Source organism: Palaemon carinicauda, chromosome 19 (genome assembly GCF_036898095.1).
Source record: "Palaemon carinicauda isolate YSFRI2023 chromosome 19, ASM3689809v2, whole genome shotgun sequence".
In the NCBI taxonomy this organism is placed as follows: domain Eukaryota; kingdom Metazoa; phylum Arthropoda; class Malacostraca; order Decapoda; family Palaemonidae; genus Palaemon; species Palaemon carinicauda.
The window spans coordinates 62,393,720-62,419,805 of NC_090743.1; the positions used below are offsets into that span (position 1 = coordinate 62,393,720).

General features: G+C 43.3%; 1 protein-coding gene across 2 annotated transcripts in view; it reads right to left on the reverse strand.

Moving 5' to 3' along the window:
- The window catches only part of trbd (trabid), a 534,005-nt gene that overhangs the window by 134,418 nt on the left and 373,501 nt on the right, over nucleotides 1–26,086 (reverse strand). For both annotated transcript variants that reach the window (XM_068393601.1, XM_068393602.1), the window contains exons 7-8: nucleotides 25,884–26,086; nucleotides 25,338–25,466 (exon numbers count right to left, since the gene is read on the reverse strand). The exon at nucleotides 25,884–26,086 is cut by the window's right edge and continues 42 nt beyond it. In XM_068393601.1, the coding sequence (XP_068249702.1) occupies nucleotides 25,338–25,466; nucleotides 25,884–26,086 (332 nt within the window). The remainder of the gene's footprint in view (nucleotides 1–25,337; nucleotides 25,467–25,883) is intronic.

Genomic DNA, 26,086 nt, shown 5'->3' on the forward strand with positions numbered 1-26,086 from the left:
AACAAAAACCAAACAAGCGAAAGCCAAAAGTAAATTGTACATCAAGATAACTGCAATTATACAGGTTGCAGTGAGTGAAAAATCCAACGATGTCACCGGTGCGGCAGCAGGGAAGATGTGAGGAATCACTGGAATGGTTCCAGGTACCTGGCTAGAGGGCGCACTGTTGGTACACCTGGCAACCCAATCAGCGATTGCCGCGAGTTTTGAAATTTCTGCCGTGACGTCAGGGATGTAAGCTATATATATAACTACTGGGTAAATCAGATGTTTAAAAGAATAAACTAAACAGGAAAACAATCAAGGCAAGTCTTTGCAGGAGAGAAGGCAGCATGCCTGTCCTCTACCGAGCCATAAAGTAAAGGGGTTACTCAGCCGAGAGGTGTGAGTGAGCGGGGTAGCCAGTCTACCCCACCCCCCACCCAGGGGGGTTGTCCCTCACTAAAATTATCATGGCTTGTCTTTCAGCTTCGCGGAAAGTATACCTCTATAAATAGCGGAGGGTTTGTATTTCCGCCAGAGTAAACTAGGTTTCCCTGTACAGCATGAGTGACTTTAAAACTTGAAAGGCATTTTTCATTAGTTGTCTGATTTTTTATTATTCAAATAAAAACCTCTGGGATCGTTGATAGATTTTGTATAAAAAATTGTTGACGTATTTCTATATCACTCCCATTTTGATTTTAATTTTAAATTCTGTCCACAGTTTCTGATAGACCATCATTCTGAGAGTATATACAGTTTTAATTTTCAAAATTAAGTTGAAAATTAAGGGAGCCTTTACAATTTAAAGCAACGCATCTGAAAATCCATGAAATTATAAATTTTTTCATATTTTTCCTCTTCTCTTTACTGTCTCCAAGGAAATCTGTGTAGCCTATTGTTATTCAAAGGTCCACACATCAGCGTCTTTGGAAGTTAGGTTACAAAGAGGTGTTGTCATCAGTTTGCTTTGTCAGGGTATCCTCATCTTCCTTCTGAGAAGGAAGAGATTGACTACCAATAAATAAAGATAAGTGGTGTCTCTGATACATGTTCACTGATGACTGGTTATAATAAATTCTAGCAAAGCTACAACCCTAGTTTGAAAAGCAAGATGCTACAAGCCCAAATGCTGCAAAAGGGAAAGCAGGCCCAATTAGAAGGAAAATAGAGAAGTAATAAATAAATAAACTATATATGAGAAATAATAAAAAATACAACATATTAAGATCAGTAACAACATTAAATAAATCAACTATACGTAAACTATGAAACAAGTATTTGCAATAAGTTTGAACTTCTCAAGTTCTACCGATTTAACTATTAACAAGGAAAATCCTTCCACAATCTGGTCAAAGTTGGAATAAAACTCCATGATACTATGTAAGATTGAGCCTTATGATGAGACGGTAAGACTGTTAAAATTAACTCATCAGACAAGGGACCAGAAAAAGTAGCATTGATAAGACAAACCCTTCAAAATAAAGGTGACTTTCACTGGTTTAGATCCATATTTCACTTCCAGGACTAAGTACCCTTTGAGGAGATGTACAGAACATCTTATCCAGTTAAGTCACCTGATATCATCCCCTATATTTCTGTACCTAAAAGCTAGTTAAAATTAACGGCACATTTGGAACTATTGACTAGATGATAGTCTAGAAAGATCAGAATGCATAGGATGGTCCAAAATTAGGGAAAATCTATGAAACATGCATAAAGAACTAATTGAATGATGATGCCAAAGAATAAGGAATAAAGAATTTGATACACAGCAAGTTTATATCCATAAATTAGGAGTCTGCAGCTGAAGACCACATAAGGGAAAATTACTCAAAAGTTGGTAGAATGAAATGATATACAAATTTCCCCTAGGTCGATCAGTCCCAAAAAATATTAAACAAACTTTCTTAACCCTTTTACCCCCAATGGACCTACTGGTACGTTTCACAAAACTCATCCTTTTACCCCCATGGACGTACCAGTACGTCCTTGCAAAAACGTGTTTTTTACATTTTTTGCATATTTTTTATAACTTTATAAGAAACTTCAGACATTTTTAAAATAATGAGACCAACCTGACCTCTCTATGATGAAAATTAAGGGCTGTTAGAGCAATTTAGAAAAAAATATATCGCAAAATGTGCTTGAAAAAAAACGCCTGGGGGTTAAGGGTTGGAATGTTTCAAATAGCATTGGGGGTAAAAGGGTTAATATGCCAATTTTTGTGCAATTGTAGAAGATACAGACTAGATGAGTTTCTCAAAGGTAAATTTGCAATCAAGAATTGTCCCTAGAATTTTAAATGAGTTGTATATAAATCTAATTAAGGAGATATTGTCAATATAAAGATCTAAATGCTGAGGGGCCAGTCCTAGACCTGCTTATAATCCTATTTTGAGTTTTGTTAGGGTTTAAATTCATCCCCCATAGGTCTACAATCAAGAGATTGAATTTATACAAAGAGAGTAGCATCATTTGCATATGTAACAAGATTATTTTCAAGGCTGAATCACAAATAATGCATATTTAGTATATAAAGGAATGGGCTGAAAACTCTATTCTGAGGAACATCAGATATTGCATTCGTATAGACACTATGGTGCTCATCAACAACTACTCTTTGCCATCTATTACTTAAAAAATTAATAACAATACTAAGAAAAGACCCACATACTCCCATCTTTTTAAGTTTGAAAAAAATGGACACAAGATTAACATAGTCAAAGGCAAACACTAAAATTAAGGTCAAGCAGACAAACTTCCAGACCACAAATAAGAGATTTCTATATAGTAAAAACTGTAAGAAGGGAAGCACACGCTCCTAGGCTTTTGCAAAAGCTAAAAGGGTATTTTCATTTTAAAATAAATTTTTAAATATACTTACCAGGTAGTTACATATATATAGCTTAATCCTGCCGATTCGTCGCGCGCACGGCAGAAATTCAAAATTCACGGCAATCACCGACATATGGCCAGATGATCATACCTGTGTGCCCTCTAACCAGGTACCTGGAACTATTCCCATTAGTCCTCAGAAATTCCATGCCCCTGTTTTCAGAGGGGAGGAGGGAGGTACCTGGAACTATTCCCATTAGTCCTCAGAAATTCCATGCCCCTGTTTTCAGAGAGGAGGAGGGAGGGACCTTTTATATATGTAACTACCAGGTAAGTATATTTAAAAATTTATTTTAAAATGAAAATACCATTGTTAAATATGTAACTTCCCTGGTAGTTACATATATATAGCTGATTGACACCATTGGTGGTGGGTAGAAAACCGCAACACCGTCGGGAATTCGTAGAATTATTAATCGCTACAAATTAGCTGTATCGATAATCTGGTTCCTACCTGATAAGGAAGCTGGCTTTAAAGATTTCTTGCCTCATTTGCCTGCATTCCTTGAGAGATCCAGCGATTCACCCAGGGGGCTGTAAAAAGTCTCTGTGGGGCTGTCACACGGTCCTCGACTTTAACATGACTAGACCACCACCCTTGCTATCTTGGCATACCTGATAAGGAAGCTGGCTTCATAGTTTTCCTGCCTCATTTGCCTGCATTCCTTGAGAGACCCAGCGATCCACCCAGGGGGCTGTAGAAAGTCTCTGTGGGGCTGTCCCACGGTCCTTGACCTTAACATGACTAGACCACCAACCTTGCTATCCTGGCATAGCCATGGGCAATGATCTGACCACCTGATCCATTAACACACTAAAAACACATTCCATAAAACCTAACTTAGACTTGCATCCAAGGCCGTGAAAAGTTGCAGCAACCTTCACAGACTACCTATGAGAACAAGTTCAAGAAAAGGTAAGGGTATAAACAAGGTTATAGGTTAGAGGCAGTAGTACCTTCTCCAAGTACGGTACCGGAGGCAACGTATGGACCCAGGGAACAACAATTCTCATATTGGGTCTGTACCTATTTAGGTAACAATCTGCGAAGATTGATTTGCTTTGCCAGAATGTCGCTTCCAAAATCGCTTTTATAGACTTGTTATGTCTGAGCTATTGAAGTTGCCACAGCTTTTACTTCGTGTGCTTTGACTTTGAGGAATGGGAAGCTTTTCTCGTCACAACTCTGGTGAGCTTCCCTTACTAAATCATTGATAAAGAACGCCAGTGCATTCTTTGACAAGGGTAGCGAAGGCTTCTTTACCGAGCACCAGAGATTATCTGCCTGTCCTCTCAGTTTTCTGGTCCTCTGCAGATAAATTTTGTAGGGCTCTTACTGGACAAAGGCCTCTCTCCTTTTCCCATCCTACTAAAAGAGATAACCCTGGAGTGGTAAAGGATCTGAGCCATGGTTGCGAAGGATTCTCGTTCTTGGCGAGAAAACCTTGTCGTAGAGAGCAGACTTCATTCTCTCCATTGAAGCCCATCTTTTGCTAATGGCTTGCAATTCTTCTATTCTCTTGGCTGTCGCCAACGCAACCAGGAATAGGCTCTTCTTAGTAAGATCCTTCCATGAAGCCTTGTCAAGAGGTTCAAACCTGCTCGAGGTTAAAAACATCATGACTACATCCATATTCCAAGATGGGGTTGGGTTGCCCTTCCTCTTAGCGGTCTCAAAGGATCTTATAAGGTCCGAGATATCCTTGTCTCCTGACACGTCAATATGTCTGTGACGGAAGACGGAGGCTAGCATGCTGCAGTATCCCTTGATGGTTGATACTGCTAGATTCTTTTGTGTTCTTAAATGTAGCAGAAAAACTGCCAATTGAGTTAGGGAGGTATTGGAAGAGGAAAAGTTATCAACTCTGTACCATTCTCTAAACACGTCCCACTTAGGTTGATACACCTTGATTGTGGACATTCTCCTCGGTCCTGCGATTGCTCTAGCAGCTTTCCTCGAAAAGCCCTTCGCTCTTGCCAGTTTTCTGATAGTCGAAAGGCAGTTAGAAGAGAGCGAGGAGATTTGATGGTATCCCTCTGAATGTGACTGTCTGAGAAGATCGTTCCCACAAGATAACGATCTGGGGGTGTCTACTAGCCACTCCATCACTTCTGTGATCCAGGGTCTCATGGGCCAAAAACAGAGCTATCATGGTCATGCGGGCGTAGTTCGACTCCCTGAACTTCATGACTCTGTTCTAGGATCCTGAATGGGGGGAAAGGCGTACGTGTCTAGTCCTTCCCACTCCATGAAGAAGGCGTCCACTGCCACTGCTTCCTGGTCTGGGACTGGAGAGCAGTAAACAGGTAACCTCTTGTTCTCTGCGTCGCAAAGAGGTCTATTGACGGTTCTCCCCACAGATTCCAAAGCCTGCTGCACACCTCGTGAAGTAGGGTCTATTCTGTCGTGAGAACCTGTCTTCCTCTGCTGAGAAGATCCACTCTGACATTCTTCTCTCCCTCTATGAAGCGGGTTATCAGAGTTATATTGTTCGCTTTTGCCCACAGCGAGAGATCTTTGCTGCCTCGTAAAGGGAATCCAAACAAGTGCCTCCCTGTTTTCTGATGTAGGCCAACGCTGTGGTGTTGTCTGCGTTGACCTGCACTAACTTGTTTTGGACCTCCTCCTGGAAGTGTATTAGCACTAGAAGAATGGCCACCAGTTCCTTCACGTTTATGTGCCATTTCTTCTGATGGTCTTCCCATAGACCCGAGATCTCGCCCTTCCCCAGTGTTGTACCCCAGCCCACGACTGATACGTCTGAATACATCACTAGGTCGGGGTTCTTCTGAAGAAGTTCGAAGCCTTCTAGTAACTTGTTGGGGTCGTCCCATCAACTCCACTGATTCCTGATTCCCAGAGGGATCGGAATCCACGTCTCTAGGTCTTGGTCTCTTGTCCAATAACTAGACAGATGGAACTGAAGTGGACGTAGATGTAGTCACTTATAGATCCTCCAGACACTTTCCTACAACCTGGCTCTGATTAGCCAGTCGTCCAGGTACAACGATATTCGTACCCCTTCCAGATGTAACCAGAGAGCCACGTTCGATACCCCTCATGTGAAAACGTAAGGGGCCGTGCTTAGTCCAAAACAAGTGCTCAAACTGAAAAGTTGTAGCGTGATGTAGAAAATTCAGATATTTCCTGTAGTTCGAGTGAATTGAGACAAGAAAAAACGCGTCCTGCAGGTCTATCGACACCATCCAGTCACCTTGTCTGGTGCCCGCTAGGACTGACGCAGATATTTCCATAGCAAACTTGACTTTGCTCACGCACTTGTTTAGTGGACTTATGTCCAGAACGGATCTCCAATCCCCTCAGTTCTTGAGTAGCAGAAATAGTCTGTTGTAAAATCCCTCTGACGAGGGGTCCTCTACCACTTCTATTGCTGCTTTTGACAGCATCTGATTACCTGCTCTTGAAGAGCTGCTGCCAGTAATGGGATACTTGTGTCTGGAGGTTGAGTTCACTTTTTGGGTTTCGGTTGCTGTTTGGGGTTACGAGGTTGCCCTCCAGCGGCCATTCTCTGTCCTCTTCTAGAAAGGCTCTCCCACGAAAGGGCTGACGCGTGGGAGGAGCTTCCTTCTCCTTCCTGGCTAAAAAGTTAGCCGGAAGAACTTTCCTCGCAGTCCTTGTAATCAGATCTTTCGTTACTTGTGCGCAAGAACTGCTGATAAGTCCTTCACTAGCTCTGAAGGGAAGAGGTATTGGTCAAGGGAGCACACAAGAGCTGTGAAAAAAGGGCTGTCAGTTCGACTGTCCCGTCCCTCACGGCTTTATCGAGACAGGCAATAAGGTGTATCTGCATCTCGTTCCTTTCGTCTGTGACATCTGCGAGGACTCTTTGAGTCCAGTCCACCAAGCTGAAGACCTCGATCGTTCTGAAGATGCCCTTCAGCAAGTGATCCATCTCCGACGTGGACCACATGACCTTAGCCTTAGTCATGGTTGATCTATGCGAGGCATCAACGAGTCTGGAGAAGTTCCCCTGGGAGGAGGCATGAAATTCCCAAACCGAGAACCTCTCCAGTTTCGTACCACACACTGGATCTAGAAGCATATCTCGTAGGGAGGAAGGAAAGGTTGTCCTTCCTTGTTCCTTTCTCTTGAGAATCCAGTCGTTCAGAGTCGAAAAAACCCTCTTGACCGATCTGGCTAACACTGTTTTCTTGAAAGAGGAAGGTTTCTGGGGTCTACCCTTCAAAAACTGCGAGGGCGGGCTCCAAGGTACAGCCTGCTGAAAGTCCTACGGATATAAGTCCGCCAGAACTGCAAGTAATCTTTTAAGATCTGCTGCATGAAGAGTTTCCTGCATTTCCTCCTCTGAGATCTCCTCTAAAGGGTTAGCGATCTCCGATGTAGAACGAGTGGGAGAAACACGCCTCGTCTTGCCTGCTTGCGTCCCGCATGCGTCCAACATGCTGCGAGGGAGCGTCATGCATGCGTCCAGCCTGCTGCGAGGAAGCGTCATGCTTGCGTGCATCCTGCATGCTGCGAGGGAATGTCCAGCATGCTGCGAGGAAGCGTCATGCTTGCATGCGTCCTGCATGCGTCCAGCATGCTGCGAGGGAGTGTCATGCTTGCATGCGTAATGCATGCGTCCAGCATGCTGCGAGGGAGCCTCATGCATGCGTCCAGCATGCTGCGGGGAAAGCGTCATGCTCGCGTGCATCACCACATGCTTGCGTGCGTCATGCATGCGTCCAGCATGCTGCGAGGGAGCGTCATGCAAGCATCCAGCATGCTGCGAGGAAGCGTAATGCTTGCGTGCGTCCTGCATGCTGCGAGGGAGCATCATGCTTGCATGCGTCATGCATGCGTCCAGCATGCTGCAAGGGAGCCTTATGCTTGCATGCGTCCAACATGCTGCAAGGGAGCCTCATGCATGCGTCCAGCATGCTGCGGGGAAGCGTCATGCTTGCGTGCAGCATGCTGCGAGGGAGCGTCACGATCCTTGTCGCCTCCCGTAACGCATCCAGATCGCTGCAAGGGAGCTTCCAAGAGTGCTACAGCTTGCCGCGAGTCCTCGTCTTGCTCCGATCTTATTCTCTTCCTAGGTCTGTTGACGTCCTTATGTTCCTTCTTGCGAGCTTCCTGTTTGCGACTAGTAAACGTCAAACAGGGACGTAATGGACCGTTGAAGCTCTGACAGGCATGCTGCTTGCGGTGTGTCCTGCATGCGTCCAGCCTGCTGCGAGGGAGCGTCTATGACGTTCGCAATCTTGACGCTCGGAACTAAGACGCTCGCGATCTTGACGCTTGGTCTCATGACATCCGAGGCTTCTGACGAGCAACTCTCTTCGTTTCTAGCAGGAAGGGAAAAACGTAAGACGCCAGCCTCGTCTGTGAGCGGCGTCATCTGACGGCGAGGATAACACTTTTACCTCGCCTTTCCCATGGCGAGGGCGAGCGACCTGGGATGCGTCAACAGGTACGCTCGAGGGGAAGACTGCTCGGGGGCTAACGCTTCTCGCCTCCCTTCGCCTGTTGACATTCCTTCTCCCAGGGGTTGGGGAGCATGGAAGAGGTCCAGGGCTAGGAGAACGACAGGTCCAAGCATCCGTACCCTCCACTGCACTGATTTAAGTACTGAACACTAGCACTTTAAACTTTTTTCACATCACACCATAATTAGACCTGCCCGTTGCGAGAGATATACTCTTTCGCCAGGGGCTAGAATGAAAATTCAATAGGCTATAAGATTAATATTAGTATTCTCAATATCGAAATATTAAATAAGGATACAAAGTATTGTGAAACTGTAACTATCGTCAAGAGTACTACGTAGCGTAAATTGACTGTACGCTAGTGAAAACTATAATAAATCGATGATTAACTAAAGAAAGTATCCTAATAGGACAAATATTTACTTGAAAATAAATATATTTCCCTACATTATAAATATTAGAAATACTTATAGTAAGTTAGTGTTATCTTACATTTCTTGCAAGAAAAAGAAAAGAATTTACATATTTGCAAGTCATTCTACGTAGAGTTTATGTCACACGATTTGTGACGTCATAGCGCTGACGGAATGATTCTCTTCCACCATCATGTCTTTAAGAGTTGTTCGTTAGTTTTTAAAGTAGGGGGAAAAATTCCTTGATTCTATCCCTTTCAAGCTTACGAACATAGCGATCATATTCTAAGAGAAAAAGAAAAGTACACACATGCCCTCCGCATTTCTACATACTGTGTGGGGATCAAGAGCAGCTTTTGGAAGCCGGTCTTGCAGCCCTTCACACAAAAAACTAACAACAGAGGCAGCCATCTTGAAAATCAAGTTAAAAATAAACTGTCCAAGTCGGACCAACAAAATCTATCTTATTCGTGTGAAAAAGAAAGGAAAATCCAATATCAGCGAAAGCCATCAACCAAAAACAAAAGCAATGGGTACTTCACCAATTTGTAGTTAAAGCAAACCCAAACAAAGTAGAGCGAATTTCCGACGTGTTGCTAGAACGACGGCAGGGAATTTCTGAGGACTAATGGGAATAGTTCCAGGTACCTGGTTAGAGGGCACACAAGTATGATCACCTGGCCATATGTTGGCGATTGCCGCGAATTTTGAATTTCTGCCGTGCGCGCGACGAATCGGCGGGATTAAGCTATATATATGTAACTACCAGGGAAGTTACATACTTAAAACTGCAAACTAGGGAACAGACGATTACCTTCAGCATACATATTCAGATGTTTTCCCCAAAGATTTTCAAATAGATTTTCCATGTGCAAAAAGAACCTCTTCTTGCTAACTTGGAAAACACAATTGACAACTTATAAGCCCAGAAATCAGCTCTTTATAAAAAAAAACAATGGGACTTGGAATCCCCTCTCTTGTATAGTTACTTCCTGTGAGGTATCAAAGAGGAGGGGCTGAAGGGGGGAGGGAGTGACTGCTCCCAGCACTCTAGTTTTGGGATGTCTGAATGTGCATGGATGTAGTACGATAGCAAATAAAAGATGTAAGATTGGAAGTGCGTTTTGGAATAGAGGGATGGATGTATTGGCTTTGTGTGAGAAAAATAAAAGGTTAAGGGTGAAGTGATGCTTGGTGAAGTAACAGGTAAGAGTGTCTGGGATTGAAAGGGAAAGAGCAAGAGAGGGTGTGGATTTATTGCTTTGTGAATGGATGATATAAAAGTAGTGGAATGGAAGGTGGTATTTTCTAGGTTAATGTGGGTAAGAGTTAGGTTGAGCAAGGAATGTTAGGCTTTTGTTAGTGTGTATGGGCCAGGTTGTGAGAAAAGAGAAGAATAACAGAATGAATTAACTAGGTGTGTAGAAGGATTGAGTAAGAATTATGCAGTTGTGATGAGTGACTTAAATGCCAGAGTGGGTGCTGGAGAGGTAGGTGTCATTAGGAAGTATGGCATACAATGTGAAAATGAGTGGTGAAAGGCAGCTAGACATGTGTAAGAGCTAGTGATTAGTTGTATTTTTTTTAAAAGAAAGATATAAACAAGTATAATTGGGTAAGAGTGGCAAATAGAAGAATGGTAGAAAGGCCATTAATGAAGTTTATGTTGATAACAAGAAGGATGTTAGGAAGATTGAAAGATGTGCATGTGTTTAGGGGTATGGCTAACAGTATATCTGATCACTTTTTGGTTGAAGGAAAATTATTGGTTGTAGCAAAAGAGTGGGGAAATAGAATGGAGGATGTAAAAGGGAGGTAGTGAAGGTTGAAGAGTTGAAAAAAAAACGAGGTAAAAAGTGTTTATCAAGATAGGTTGGAAGAGGCATATGACAAGGTGAAAGTAAGATAAACTGTGATCTAGAGGGTGGGTGGAAGTTAGTAAAAGAAAATCTCACTGGGCTTGCAAGTGATGTGTATGACAAGAGGATTGTTAGAGGCAGGATGAGAAAGGGTAATGAAAGGTGGAATGAAAGAGTGAAGATCAAAGTAGAAGAGTAAAAGAGAGAATTTGAAGAATGGCAGCAGAGTAATAGTGTAGAGAAGTATGAAAGATACAAAGAAAATGTGGAAGTAAAACACACGGTAGCTGAGGCAAAAGGTGACAAGGTGGGGCAGGGATTGAGTCATTCGTATGAAGAGAATAAGTAGCAGTTTTGGAAAGAAGTGAAGAGAGTAAAGAAGGATGAATCGAGATATGAAGAAACAGTGAAAGATGAAAATGGAAGGTCGTTGAAAGGAGACGAGGTAAGTACATGGTGGACTGAATATTCTGAAAGGTTGCTGAATGTTGAGGATAACGGGGAGGCAGAAATAATTGCTGTTGCAGGTGTTGAAGTGTCATTGATGGGAGTTGAGAATAAGAGAGAGACTACAAGAAAGGAATTGAAGAAAACACTAGATGAAACGAGAGCAGGAAAAGCACCTGGTATGGATGGTCTGAAGGCTAAGATGGTAAAGGAAGGGGTGGGTGACTGTACTTCTAGGGTTGATATGATTGTTTATTATCTCGTTTAAGTTGTCAGTGGTACCAGTGGACTGGGTTTATGTGTGTATTGTTCTGCTATAAAAAGGTAAGGGAGATGTGCGTAAGTGTTGTAATTCTAGGGCTATTAGTTTGTTGAGTGTGGTTAGAAAAGTATATGGTAGTGTGAATTGAAAGAATTAAGGATAAAATAGAGGGTGTAATCTTAGAAGTGCAAGGTAGTTTATGAGAGGTAGGGGATGCATGGATCAGATTTTCAGTGAGGTAGATATGCGACAAATATTTAACAAAAGATAGCGTGGTGTATGTTGCATTAATGGATCTGGATAAAGTTTATAATAAGAATTGATAAGGAAGCGATGTGGAATGTGATGAGGTTATACGGAATTGGTGGAAGGTTGTTGCAAGCAGTGAAGAGTTTATACATAAGCAGTAAAGGGTGTGTTAGGATAGGAAACAAAGTGAGTGTGTGGATTCCAGTGAGAGTGGAGTTGAGAAAGGTATGTGTGATATCACCATGGTTGTTCAATTAATTTGTTGATAGAATTGTAAGAGAGGTGAATGCTTGAGTGCTTGATCAAGGATGGCTGTCCCTGGGACTGTTATTTGATACTAAAAGTGTAATGAATGCTGAAATAATAAATAGACAGCTCTGTTTACTATTTCTCAAGAGTAATTAAGATTACCTGTTCTGTCCAGTAAGGGCTGCAAACTTTAGCTGTTTAAGACTTTAGACTTTACAGACAACTACTACCAACTAGTGTAAATTATTCTCTTTAGGGAAAAGAAGAAGCAAGTCACTGAGAACACCTATCCCACTGATTAAGACAAGTTATTGAAAGCCAACAGCACAACAGATACGAGTGAGTCCATGAAAACAGAGACCTCTCTACATCTACTGCCTTTCAATATAACTTGGATTTATCATAATTTTGGTAGTGCATGTATATGGACATGCAAGTTTACTTTTACTACTTTTAAGTTTAAATGTGGTGGAAATGTGGGAGGTTGGGCTGTGGCACCCTAGCAGTACCAGCTGAACTCGGCTGAGTCCCTGGTTAGGCTGGAATAACGTAGAGAGTAGAGGTCCCCTTTTTTGTTTTGTTTCTTGTTGATGTTGGCTACCCCCAAAATTGGGGGAAGTGCCTTTGGTATATGTATGTATGTATGTAAGTTTAAAGTGATGTCTCTCATAAATGTTTTTACATGAATTCATTGTGACCAGTAATCCAGTAAGTGATGTACAATAGAATATTAGACAAGTAGGATCTTAGGAATTGAAATCCTTCCTAGGGCAGATTTGATATGAGTATTAGTTTTTTTATTACAAATTACATGCTAAGCATCATCACAATTACCCCAGATTTTGGTCTAATACTGAGTCACAAGCTTAACTGCATGTTAAAGTACTGTTACTTTTGAGACTATTATCTGTACTGTATCATCAACATAAGTGCTCACATATGCATAATGTACAGGTTCTATTTTCACTAAATTACACAAGGCTAGGCTTTAAAAAATGCCCTGTAATCATATTTTGTGCCCTTCCTTGCATCCTCCTATCCCCAGCTCTTATTGAAAACATTTACAACCTTTTGTACAAAGAAAAACACCTAGGATGGGGTCTCACAGGAAACAAAAATACAGTATTAAATTCTAATTCATTAAAGAATATTAATAAATAAACATCACAAATAGACACATGATTTGAAATGTTACTTTCATATTTACAAGTCATCAATTTGTCTTAATCTGCTATGCTTTTTTCTTTCAGCTATTTATACGACATTATTTCATACTTTTTATTCTTACCTGATTTTGGGTGAACTCCAACACCCAACAATCATTGAGGTTACTGATTTCCAGTCATTTTTTAACCCTTATCGCTATTGAGGATTATTATATATATATATTTCTATTTGAACAGATTTTTTTTTTCACAAAAATGGTATAGTAAATATCATCACTTATTAAAAATGCCTAATAAAAATTAATTATGATCAAGTATAATTGAAAAGGTTACTTGGTTACTTTCAATGTTTATTAGCAGTTGGTAATTTTTGGTAATTTTAAAAAAGAAACTTCAAGGGTGTACTTTCATTCTCCCTTTTCCTTTATTTCTACAATACCTTCCATTTATATGTATGTGTTAAAAGTCTACCATAATTTTTTTTGTATATTCAAAGCTTACATAATTATTAATTGGATGGATGAATTGTAACCTGACATTATAGCGCACTCTTTATTTATACTACCATGTCCAGTTGTCATAGGGTGCCTCCAATATACCTGTGAATCTTTCATGCAGTCAAATACAGAAATTTAATTTCATAAACATTGACAGTGATATCCATTTAATGACACCGTATTTCAGAAAGTGGGGAGAACCATGTTTAATAATACAATATTTCATTAGTGCAATAAAATTTATCTAGTTTTCAAACACCCAGTACATTTAAAATATATTTCATTACTATACTGAATGTAGTTTTCTTGCAATCATGTATCTAGTGCAGTAGATGCTGTTTAATTCACAGCATGCCTTTTGTTTGATTTTGTTATTTAATATAACTGTGCTTTTTAATGTTTGATATTTCTTGTACCACACGTGTTTCACAACACGTTCATACACTGAAACGGCCTTTTCTTTTTATTGTACATATCGCACTACAACTCACTGTTAACACAAGCTGTTTAAGTCTGTCTGTTCACAAATTATTTTGTTTTAATTTTTGTGACCTTCTTGCCCTCAACCTGTTGTATATAAACTGTTGAAATTAAGTCAGTTGCTTCCACTTCGCCTCTCAGTTTCAACCTAATGGCACTCCCACACATTGTGTATGAGTATCTGCACAAATATATAATAAAATTATGTAAAAATATTTACAAGTCAGATTTTGCTGTAAGTGGGATTCATTAAAAGCCCCTTCAAGTCCACCTCACTGTATCATCTTTGAGGGAGGTTATAAGTAGGAGGGCCTCTGTCACTTAAAGGTACCTTCCATTTCTATTTCACTACAAAATTTTATTTCAGGCACCTTTAAGAGACAGACTTCTGGGGTAATTAGCTACTACATCTCCTTGGAGATGTAGTAGACAATTATGAGATTCTTAATACCTTGCCTCCTTTCTAATCCTAATCCTAATACCTTGCTTCCTCTACAATCCCAATCCTCAAGATGCTTTCCCGGGTCCTACAAGCCTATAACAATATTCTGAGATTTAGCACCACAGCCTATCACTTAACAGTAATTCAAATACATAATTAATGGGGTTGAGATAATGTTTTATGACAAAATTTTTCATAAAAAGGTATATCAGATAGAGTAGAGGTTCTCAATGGGGGTGAAATTCACACCCAGGGTTGAATATTACAAATTCAGAGATAATTTGTATTTTTCCTAACCTTACAAACCTTAGCTATTTACATGGGGTATTACTTTCGGCGTAGCTGAAATGACGAGCCATTAGATTTTTAACGAGGGTTAACTACCCTCTCGCTAGTTAGCGAGGGGTAGGGGAGGGGTAGCTAGCTACCCCTCCCCCCTCACACACCGGTGAACTGATTCACTTCGCTTAGAGGTAGGACTTCACGGGGGACAGGGCTGGCGGGCAAATATGTGTAAATAGCTAAGGTTTGTATGGTTAGGAAAAATACAAATTATATCCGAATTTGTCATTTGTTCCGTAACCGAAATACAAACCACGCTATTTACATGGGGTGCCTTAACCCTTAGGTAGGGTGGAAAGTCCCAGCCTTACTGGCTTTGGCTTTTGCCCGGGGACTCGGAATCCGAGTGAGCAGCACTCGAGAAAAGGAGTCCCTGCACCTCGCAAATTCCTTGCTCCCCAAGGAACGTGCGGCCTACATTAACTTGTGTGTGAAGGAAAGAAGTGTGACTCGTCCAAGGAAGTTGACCTGAAGTCCTTTAGATGGAAATCTAGGTTAGGACGTTCCCAATACCACCTCATCAGGGTATGGGGGACGCGACAGTATTATATTAATACTAGGAACACAAGGAAGCATGGTTTACCTGCAGTGGATTGAGGTCAGCTATGCAGAGAACCCAGGATGCTGCTTTCCCCAAGAGAGGGGAGTATGAAAAAAAAGAGTAAGGGCCAGACACACTTTTTCATTCATTCAGTCTAAAACTGGGTAACAATGCCCTCAACCTTCTGCTACCTGTCCATTAAGGAGCGTGAGGTTAAAACAGCTGTTGTGCAGCCACCACAGGGCCGATAGAGAACGTATTGAGGCTCCTGTGGGTCACGTCCTGCAGGTAGTGGGCTGTGAAGGTCGTTTGACGCTTACAGACCCCAGCTTGTAGCACCAGCGTCACAGAGAAGTTTCTCTTGAATGCCAGGGACGTTGCGATGCCTCTGACATCGTGTGCTCTAGGGCGACATGACGGAGGAGGGTCTAGATTCAGGGAATGATGGATGACCCTTTGAATCTAAGCTGAGATGGTATACTTGGTGACCCTCCTCTTCGTCCTTCCTGTGCTCACAAACAGGGCTTGCACGCGAGGACGGACTGCAGCTGTTCTTTTAAGATAACACCTCAGACTCCTTACTGGGCATAGTAGGAGATGGTCTGGGTCATCTGTTACAGAACGAAGACTCGAAACCCTGAAGGAGTCAAACCCTGGGTCCGGAACTCCAGGATTTTTAGTCTTAGCAACAAACTCAGGGACGAACCTGAACGTTACCTTCCCCCCATCCCCTTGAATGGGCGACGTTGTACGTGAGACCATGAAGTTCACTGACATGTTTGGCAGAAGCCAGAGCAAGCAGGAACACCGTCTTCCAAGTCAGGTGACGATCAGAAGACTGGCGTAATGGTTCGAACGGAGGTCTCTTAAGAGCCCTGAGAACCCGAACCAAGTTCCATGGAGGAGGTCTCACTTCCGACTAATGGCGGGTAAGTTCGTAGCTTCGTATGAGCAAGGAAAGTTCCAGCGAGGAAGAAATGTCCAATCCTTTCAGCCTGAAGGCCAGGCTTAAGGCTGAGCGATAGCCTTTCACCACCGAGACCGAAAGGCGCATTTCCTCCAGCAAATACTATATACAAGAAACTCCGCTATTGCTGGAATAGTGGCATCGAGGGGAGAGATACCCCTCCCACGACACCAACAACAGAAGACTCTCCACTTCGCCTGGCAGACCCCTGCAGATGACTTTCGCAGGTGTCGAGACATCCTCTCCGCAACTTGTTGCGAAAAGCCTCTCTCTGCGAGGAGATGCTGGATAGTCTCCAGGCGTGAAGCCGAAGCGAAGCTACGGCTTTGTGGAAGATGTTGCAGTGTGGTTGCCTGAGTAGCTCGTGTCGTGGGGGGAGTTCTCTCGGGAGTTCCGTCAGGAGCTGCAGAAGGTCCGGGAACCACTCTACATGATGCCATAGCGGAGCTATCAAGGTCATCGACAGGTTGACCGATAGTCTGGTCTTGTTGAGCACCCTTCTCATCAGACAGAACGGTGGGAAGGCGTACACGTCGATGTTGTCCCACCGTTGTTGGCAGGCATCTTGCCAGAGTGCCTTGGGGTCCGGGACTGGGGAGCAGTACAGAGGCAGCTTGAAATTCAAGGCTGTCGTGAACAAGTCCACTCTCGGGGAACCCCACAAAGTCAGGACTTTGTTGGCTACTAGAGGATCCAAAGACCACTCGGTACTCACTATCTGCGAAGCTCTGCTCAGACTGTCGGCGAGCACATTCCTTTTGCCCAGAATGAAGTGAGCTGATAGTGGTATCGAGTGGACTTCGGCCCATCTCAGAATCTCTACTGCAAGATGGGATAGCTGTTGTGAAAAGGTACCTCCCTGCTTGTTGATATAAGCCACTACTGCGGTGTTGTCGCTCATCACCACCACAGAGTGACCCGCCAGGGTCTGTTGGTACGGTTGAAGGGCCAGATATACGGCCTTCATTTCTAGCCGATTGATGTGGAGGTACTTTTCTGATTCCGACCACTGGCCTGAGATCCTGTGGTTCAGTACGTGGGCCCCAGACCCTTCTTTTGACGCGTCCGAGAACAGCATCAAATCCGGGGGGAGGACGAGAAGATCCACTCCCTTTCGAAGGTTTCCGTCGGTCAACCACCACTGCAGGTCCGTCCGTTCCGCAGGCCCCATAGGGACCAGAATGTCCGGGGAATCGTAGCCTTGATTCCACCGGGACTTGAGCCGCCATGGCAGGGATCTCATCCTGAGGCGGCCGTTTGGAACTAGACGGGCCAAGGAAGACAGGTGACCTAGAAGACGTAACCAAGATTGGGCTGGAAGCTCTTCCCGTCTGAGGAAAGGCTCTGCGACCCTCCTCAGCCTTGCTATCCTATCGTCTGATGGAAAGGCTTTGTGGAGATTGGTGTCCAATATCATGCCTAGATATACCGGTCGTTGAGATGGAAGCAGAGAAGACTTCTCGAGATTTACCATGATCCCTAGATTTTGGCAAAGTCCCAGAAGCTTGTCTCGGTCTCGAAAAAGGGTCGACTCCGAGTCTGCCAGGATCAGCCAGTCGTCCACATAGCGAAGGAGACGGATGCCGATCCTGTGTGCCCACGAAGATATCAGGGTGAACACTCTGGTGAACACCTGTGGTGCTGAGGAGAGACCGAAACACAGCACCTTGAACTGGTAAATCTTGTTGTCTAGGCTGAATCTCAAGTACGCGTCCTTTAGATCCAGTGTGCACATGAAGTCTTGTGGTCTCACTGCAAGTCTGACTGTCTCTGCTGTCTCCATGCTGAACGGAGTTTGTTTGACAATCTTGTTCAGGGCTTAGAGGTCGATGACGGGTCTCCAGCCTCCAGACGCCTTCTTTACAAGAAAGAGTCGACTGAAGAAGCCTGGGGAGCCGTCGACGACCTCTTGGAGAGCATCCTTCTTGAGCATGGTCTCGACTTCTGCCCGAAGGGCTAGCCCCTTTGCCGATCCCATGGCATAGGAGCTCAACGACACTGGATTCGCTGTCAGGGGAGGAAAAGATGTTATGAACGGGATGCGATATCCTTGGCTGATCACAGAGATCGTCCAGGAATTGGCCCCGAGTTGCTGCCACCAGAACGCGCAACTCTGCAGGCATCCCCCCATTGGTGGACACGCAGGGGGATTGCCAATCCTAGCTTTTGCGGCCTCGGCCGCTCCCTCTAGGATTCTTGCCTCCCCTGGAGGACTTTCCACCCTTCCTGTCCTTGACAGGAAAGGGCTGCTGTTTGGACACCTTTGCCTTTGCTGCTGGAGCCGGTTTCGATGTCCTAGACTGACGAGGCTGTTGTTGTTGAGGTGCTGGAGGCTTGTAGGGTCTGGATGTAAGAGCCCTTTGGAGGAGAGAATCGTGATTCGATTTCCTACACCTCTCAGCTGTCCGTTCCACATCCTTGGGCTCAAACAGGCTCTTTCCAAGGATGGAAGAGTGTCTGAGCTTGCAGACATCCACGGCTGGGACCTTCGCATGGAACCTCTCGGTCACCACATCACGACGCTTCAAGATCGAGTTTGCCCACAAGTTCGAAACTTGGTGAGCTAGAAACTCGATGGTGCGCGTGCCCGAGAGGAGAAAAGTCTCCATGGCCTTCCTGGTGCTCTCCTTGGACAAGTCCTCGGATCGCAACAGGATGCCCAGAGACCCCAGCCAGACATCCGCCACTTCGCACACTTTGCGACTTTCTCCTGGCTCAAGATCTCTGTAGCCGAGTATGTCACCTGCCGGGCGGAGAGTTTCTCAAGAGAAATTCCCCTGGAGACTAACCCCCTGGGACCAGGGCAGACCCGCACTGGCCTTCGGAGGTTTTTGAGTGCCGTAGACTTGGTCCAGAACCGTATCCTTGCCTTCGCGAGGGGCGGTCTCCGGGTCCTCGAACCTGTTGAGTTGCCTCATCAGACTCAGGACCTGCCAGAAGGCATGCTCAGACTCATGCAGCTCTCCTCCTTGTGGACTGGCAGCAAAGTCTCCTGTCCCCAGCTGCTTTACTTGGGGGGACACGTGGACGTTCTCCTGGGGTCTTGCTGGCTCTGGTCGAATCCGGGATGAAGACTTAGGGACGGTCTTCGAGTCCTTGGGCTCCCTCCTAGGAGAGATACAGGACTCCAGTAAAGAAGTCTGAGGGCTCCTCTCTGCTCCCAAATGAGACTATTCTCCTACTCGAGGTGTGGTTCCTCCCATTGGTGCCGTGGGAGAATGTCTCACCTCGCTGGACTCTCCTGAGGACGGAAAGGCTTCATCCACAGGAGAAGGAGAAACCTTCTGAGAGGGGGAAGGGGCCTTCCTGACGGACTTCTTGGGAGCCAGTTTAACCCTAGGAGAAGTCACTACGAAGTCCACTCCTCTCCTTCTCTTCAGCGGAGACGAGGCTGCCATTGGTTTGAGGCCTAGATCAGCGAGGGCCGGCTTAACAGCCTGGACGACCGCTTTGATCAGAGACGCAAACCAAGGCTGACGGCTGACAGACGCAGTGTCAGCGACTCCTGCTGGAGGGAAGGGGATCGGGCGATCCTTAGGAGTGGACACCACAGGGCCTGCCTGAAAAGAAGAAGAGTGTTGCCTAGACCTCTCTGAAGATTCTTTCTCCTCCTGCAAGTGCGCTGCTCTGCGCTTACGGGGTGGAGATCGTGACGACGATGATCTGGAAGTACGCGCTCCAGAGGACTCGCAAGGTTGCCCGTGCTGCCAAACCCGGCGGGAATTGCGGTCGGGATCGCGCTGGCGCTCACGCGATGGTAGAATCGCGGGTTTGCGCGCGGGCGAACGTTGGCGCACATGCGCGCGGGTGAACGTTGCCGCACATGCGCGCGGGCGAACGTTGGCGCACATGCGCGCGGGCGAACGTTGGCGCACATGCGCGCGGGCGAACGTTGGCGCACATGCGCGCGGGCGAATGTTGGTGCACATGCGCGCGGGCGAACGTTGGCGCACATGCACGCGGGCGTGCGGTGATGAAAGCGCGGGGGCGCGGGGCGAGGAGGCGCGGGGCGAGGGGGCGCGTGTCCACGTGGGCGAGAGAGCGCGCGGTTGCAAGGGAGAGCGCTGGCGGCCGGGAGAACGACGGCGCGCAGGGGAGCGATGGCGCGTTGGCGAGCGATGGCGCGTAGGGCGAGAAGGCGATCGACTGCGCACAGGCGAGTTAGCGCGTGGGCGCGTAGGAGACCTTCGGCGATCTGATGTATGGGCGCGCAGGCACGATGGAGAGAGCTTGCGTGCAGGCGAAAGATCGCGCGGGCGCGCGGGAGATCGCTGGCGAGTTGGAGATTGCTGGCGCGTAGTGGTGCGGTCAGGAGATACCAGCTGGGACGCAGGACCAGAAGGTGAAGTGGCGCATAAAGGCGAACGCTCGCGGGCTTGCACCGGAGACTTCTCGTGGGCGCGCGTAGACTCGAACAGGTCTAGAAGAGCGCACAGGAGAGTGCGCGCAATGGCGTGCAGGCGAAGGCTGGCGCGTGGGCGAGGTCTGCGGGCGCAGGAGATCGACGGCGAGGGGGCAAAGGAACAACCTCCTTGCCTGCACCCAGATCCGGAGATCGTGGGCACACGGGCGAACGTTGGCGCGCATGGCACGCATCAGGATCAGGACGCGCAGATGTGCGCTGGCAAGTAGGCGATCGTGGGCGCTAAGGAGTATGCAGGCGCGCAAGGCGAGCAGCAGGAACAGGGCGCGCAGATGTGCGCTGGCGAGCAGGAGAGAGCTGGCGCACAGGAGATCCCTGACGAGCAGGAGAGCGCTGACGCGCAGGAGAGCGCTGGCGCACAGGCAAGCGCTGGCGAGCAGGAGATCTACGGCGAGAAGACATGGCTGCAGGAGATCGCTGGCGCGTTGAGTCTGAAGGGTCCACAGCAGGAGAGCGCTTGCGCGCGCAGGAGAACGTGGGTGCTTGAGGGACTTACTCTCATTGAGAGATAAGCCCTTATGCCCCGAAGGGACCGGTGCCCGTTGGAAAACGGGGTGCGTTGGCGCCCACTGCGCATCTGCGTCCAGGAACGGAGAAGGAAGGCTAGCAGGTCTGGCAGGCATGGGAGATCACGAAAGATCAGCTGAGAGGTCTAGCGATGCAGCTGCAATGGTCTGCTCACGTCGAGGAGGTTCCTCTGCGGAGGACGCTAACTAGCGAGAGGGTAGTTAACCCTTGTTAAAAATCTAATGGCTCGTTATTTCAGCTACGCCGAAGGTAATACCCCATGTAAATAGCGTGGTTTGTATTTCGGTTACGGAACAATTTGTGTTTTCAGGGGGTGAATTGTGACCGAAGTACTGTAAGTTTATGGGTGATGAGAGCAATTATAGGCTTTGGCGTACCTGGCCTGTCAAGTGGGCTGGGATTATATCCAGTGTTGGCCTAGGAAAAATGGATTAGACAGTAATATACAAGTGACCACCCAAGTTAATCCTAGGATTGGAAAAGGTACTGAGGAAGAGACAGATGGCTAGGGAATTAAGTAGGACCCAAGAAAATTACATGGAAACCCCTAGGTTGGGAACTCCTTGACTATAAATAATTGAGAAGTTAATACCAATTCCAGTCTTGAATTGTAATCAGTAAGTGTGAGTGAACCTTATTTCCAGGATTGTATCTTTAAGACTAAGTAAGTAAGTATAATAATTTTGTTTCTTCCACTGACTATGCATGTATGTGTCCGTGTTTTATGTTTTTAGTTTTAATTATCATTTCAAATTTTATTTTTTTGGTAAATGGGGATTTTGGGCTTCTGGGATTTTGGTATTCTGAAAATATATAGAATATAAAAAAATATAAATAAAAGAATACAAAAAATATATAAAATTACTTAAAGATAAAAAACTAATCTAATAATTATAAAAAAAAACATAGAAAAAAATACAAAATTATTTAGTTAAAAACCCAACATAAAAATATAAACTATAAATTAAATTTTTTAAATTAAATTTTATATATATTAGGTTATTTTTTTATCTAAAGAATTTTATATTTTTTTTTATTTTTTTTTTTTTTTTACATTCTTCTATATATTTTCAGAAGAATAAAGAAATCCCAGAAGAAGCCAAATTTCCCCATTTACCATTTATCTTTGTTAGCGGCTGTTTTTTTTCTTTTTTTTTGTGTGTATTTTGTTGGCCTTGCACTCACATTGGTGACTGTGCTTCTCTAGTCTAGTTTTTGTGATATTAACATGGACCATATTTGTGCATTTTACACATTCTTTTTGTGCTTCACTGTCATTATTTACTTCTTAATGTCAGTCATGTTGCTGATTAAATAAATAATAGATAAATATATCCCATTTTGTCTGTAAAAAATAACCAATTAATAGTTTTACCTTTTCTTGCTTTTACTTACAGAATTCGGAGCCCATTATGAGTATCAAAAAAAGAAAGTTCGATCATTCATATATTGAATATGAATTCACATCCATCATCATCAATGGAGAAAAAAGGCCCCAATGTGTTATTTTTAGTAAAGCTATGACATGATTCTATGAAACCAGCAAATATGAGGCAACATTTGCAAAATGTTCATCCTCATCACATAGACAAGAACAAAAACTTTTTTGAACGCCATGGGAATGCTCTCAAACAGATGAGGCTGGTTTCAACAGAAGATTTTAAAGAGAAAAATCATAAAGTTACTGAAGCTTCCCATGTCGTAGCACTTGAAATAGCAAAGCAGGAAAAAACCCATACACTTGGGGAAAATTTGATCATGCCTTGCGCTCTCAAAATGGTGGAAATTGTGTTGGGAAATGAAATGAAGAAAAAAAATGCACAGGTTCCATTATCAAACAGTACTGTTCAAAGGAGGATAAGTGTTATGGCCACTGACATCTAGTTGTGCAGGAGATCAAGTGTTCAGCATTTGGCTTATTTTCAATTTAACTTGATTAATCAACTGATGTACCATCATGTTCCCAGTTGATGGTGTTTTCAAGGTATATTCACTCAAGTTCATTGAACTAACTACCAAGGCCTCTGATATTTTGGAGAAGGTTTCTCATTTTTTTTTTTAATCAGAAAATCTTTCGTGGGATAATATCAGTGAGAGTTGTACACATGGAGCACCAGCTATGTTAGGGACAAAATCAGGATTCCAAGTATGTGTGAAAAAGCGAGCTCCAAAAGTGAAAGCCATTTATTGTATGATCCATCGTCAGGCACTAGCCTCAAAAACACTTCCTGCTCCGCTAAAATTGTAAAAATTGTAAATTTCGTCAAAGGAGGGGCCCTCAACTCACGGCTTTTCAAGCAGTTATGTACTGATATGGATGCAACCCATCATTTGTTTCTTTTTCTCACAAATGTTCGTTGGCTGTCAAGAGGAAATGTAACTGAGCGAGTATTTGAGCTTAGAGATGAACTCAAATTGTTTTTTGAAGTTAAAAGGTAAAACAGAATTTCCTGCCTGGCTGTGATGAGGAATGGATTATGCGTCTTGCCTATTTGGTTGATATATTTGAGCAACTGAATTAACTGAATCTTCAGATGCAAGGAAGGAATACAAACATTATAAAATTCGTAGATGGTTTGAAAGCTTTCATGAGCAAGCTTGAAAATTGGAAGAGAAGGGTAAATACAGAAAATATAGCAATGTTTGAGAAACTGTCATCCATTCTTGATGTTTGTGGTGAAGACAAGGTGCTTCCACAATTTGCAAAAAATGAAATTTTGCAGCATTTAACAGCACTGGAAAATGAATTCAGACGATATTTTCCCGAACTTGGTGATGATGAGTTGGATTTAGTCAGAAATCCATTCAAACTGTCAGTTGAACAAGTTCCTGATGATTGTCAAGAGGAGTTTTTGGAGTTAAAAACTGATTCGGGTGTAAGAGATATGTTCGATGAGATATCAGTAACAGAATTTTGGCCTCTGATGTGCGATTCCTACCCAAAAGTGGCAGAAATGGCTATCCGTATATTGCTTCCGTTTGTATCGACATATCTTTGTGAGTCAGGCTTTTCAACTGTTACAAATTAAAACGAAGCGGCTAAGTAGATTAGAGGTAGAAAATGATCTGCGTTGTGCCCTTTCAAGCACTCATCCGCGTATCCCAGAATTGGCTAAGAAAAAACAATCACAGGTTTCGTCAATAGATGAACTGTAATCTTCTGAATAGAAATAATTACAGATTTATAATACCTTGTTACCCTATCGAACTTTTTGTTTATTGCATATTAGCTTCAGTTTGGCCTGTTAAGTAGTTCTTATAAATTTAAAAAAAAAACTATTTTCCTTTTATTCAAGTTTTATACATCCATCGATATTTTCAATTTGCAAATAATTTGTAACATTCCATTATAAAAAATAATCCATGTAAAGCTGTAAAAGTATAATATATTTTGAAAAAAAAAAAAAAGTATTTTTAGTAATATTTGCACATTATTTACAGTACACTTTTTGAGACAGACAATCTTGGAAAAGATGGGAAGTGGGGGGGGGGGAATATGACATCATTGCAAATGGTGAAAGGGGTGCAAGGGCCAAGAAAGTTGAGAACCCCTGAGATAGAGCATACATTGTGACATTACTCTCATCCTTCTGCCTATTAGGTAAGCCTATTTATACCAAGGAAGATTCAGGAAACCAATGTTGGGCACAGTTGTGACTGATGGGTTTGTACAATATGAAAAACTTCTTTGATGTTCATAGGATAACCATAAAATCACATATTGAAAAGTAATCGATAAATAGTTTTCATGTATATAATAAGTCTTAATTCCTAAAAATTTCAACTATTTCAAAAAGCAAGATTGTAAATATTAATAGAAAATAAGGAATATCACAAAAATGAGGTCTAAACATAACAATCACCAAATGCTCAGATTTAACAAGTACAGTAAACATAAATGTGCACATGTACCAAGTAAAGATATCAGCATTGGAGTGAAAGGTTCCATTGTGCAAATTCTGCAAATACTATACTAACTGCTTGCAGCTACATGGTAAATAAACAGTAATACCCTTTAAGCAACTTGGTTCTTTAATTTACTATTTTTTAACATTAAATGTATCTTAAATTTTTAGACTACTGTTCAAAGTTGGTGCTTATCAGTCATTCAAATTATTACCTAAATTGCAACAATAATTACCTGCTCCTAAATTATCAGGAGAATCAGGTTCTATGGGCACCAGAGCTGAGAAGTGACCCCGAGTGTATCCTAAGGCTATGGGAGACTTCCAGCAAAATGAAGGTTCCCACAACAGAGGCAAATAAACACCTGTAAGGATTGATATCAATATAGGTATGGAGCCACATATCAATGTTAAATATTTTTACTTTTGACAGTAAATATTCCACAAAATGTACTCTTTTTACTCAACAAATATTGACGGTATTCTTAAATATTAAATTCACTTAAATATCAAGAGGGAATATATCCATCTATCTATCTATATTTACACACACACACACATATATATATATATATATATATATATATATATATATATACAGTATATATATATATATATATATATATATATATATATATATATATATATATATATATATATATATATATATATATATATATATATATATATATATATATATATATATATATATATATATATATATATATATATATATATATATATATATATATATATATATATAAAACAAACTACTGTATTACCTTCAAATCTAGCAAATCCTAGATCTTCCCCTCGGAAACTTTTCACACATTTAACACCATACACAATGACTGGCCTCCTCAGAATGTGTGCCAAAACAAATATATGTAGCTGTTCCAAGGCAGCACCAGGTTGAGAAGCCAAGCATATTAGTTCTGCCCACTCCTCTAAAACCTGACCTTCTGGAACGTAATAGTCTAACAGC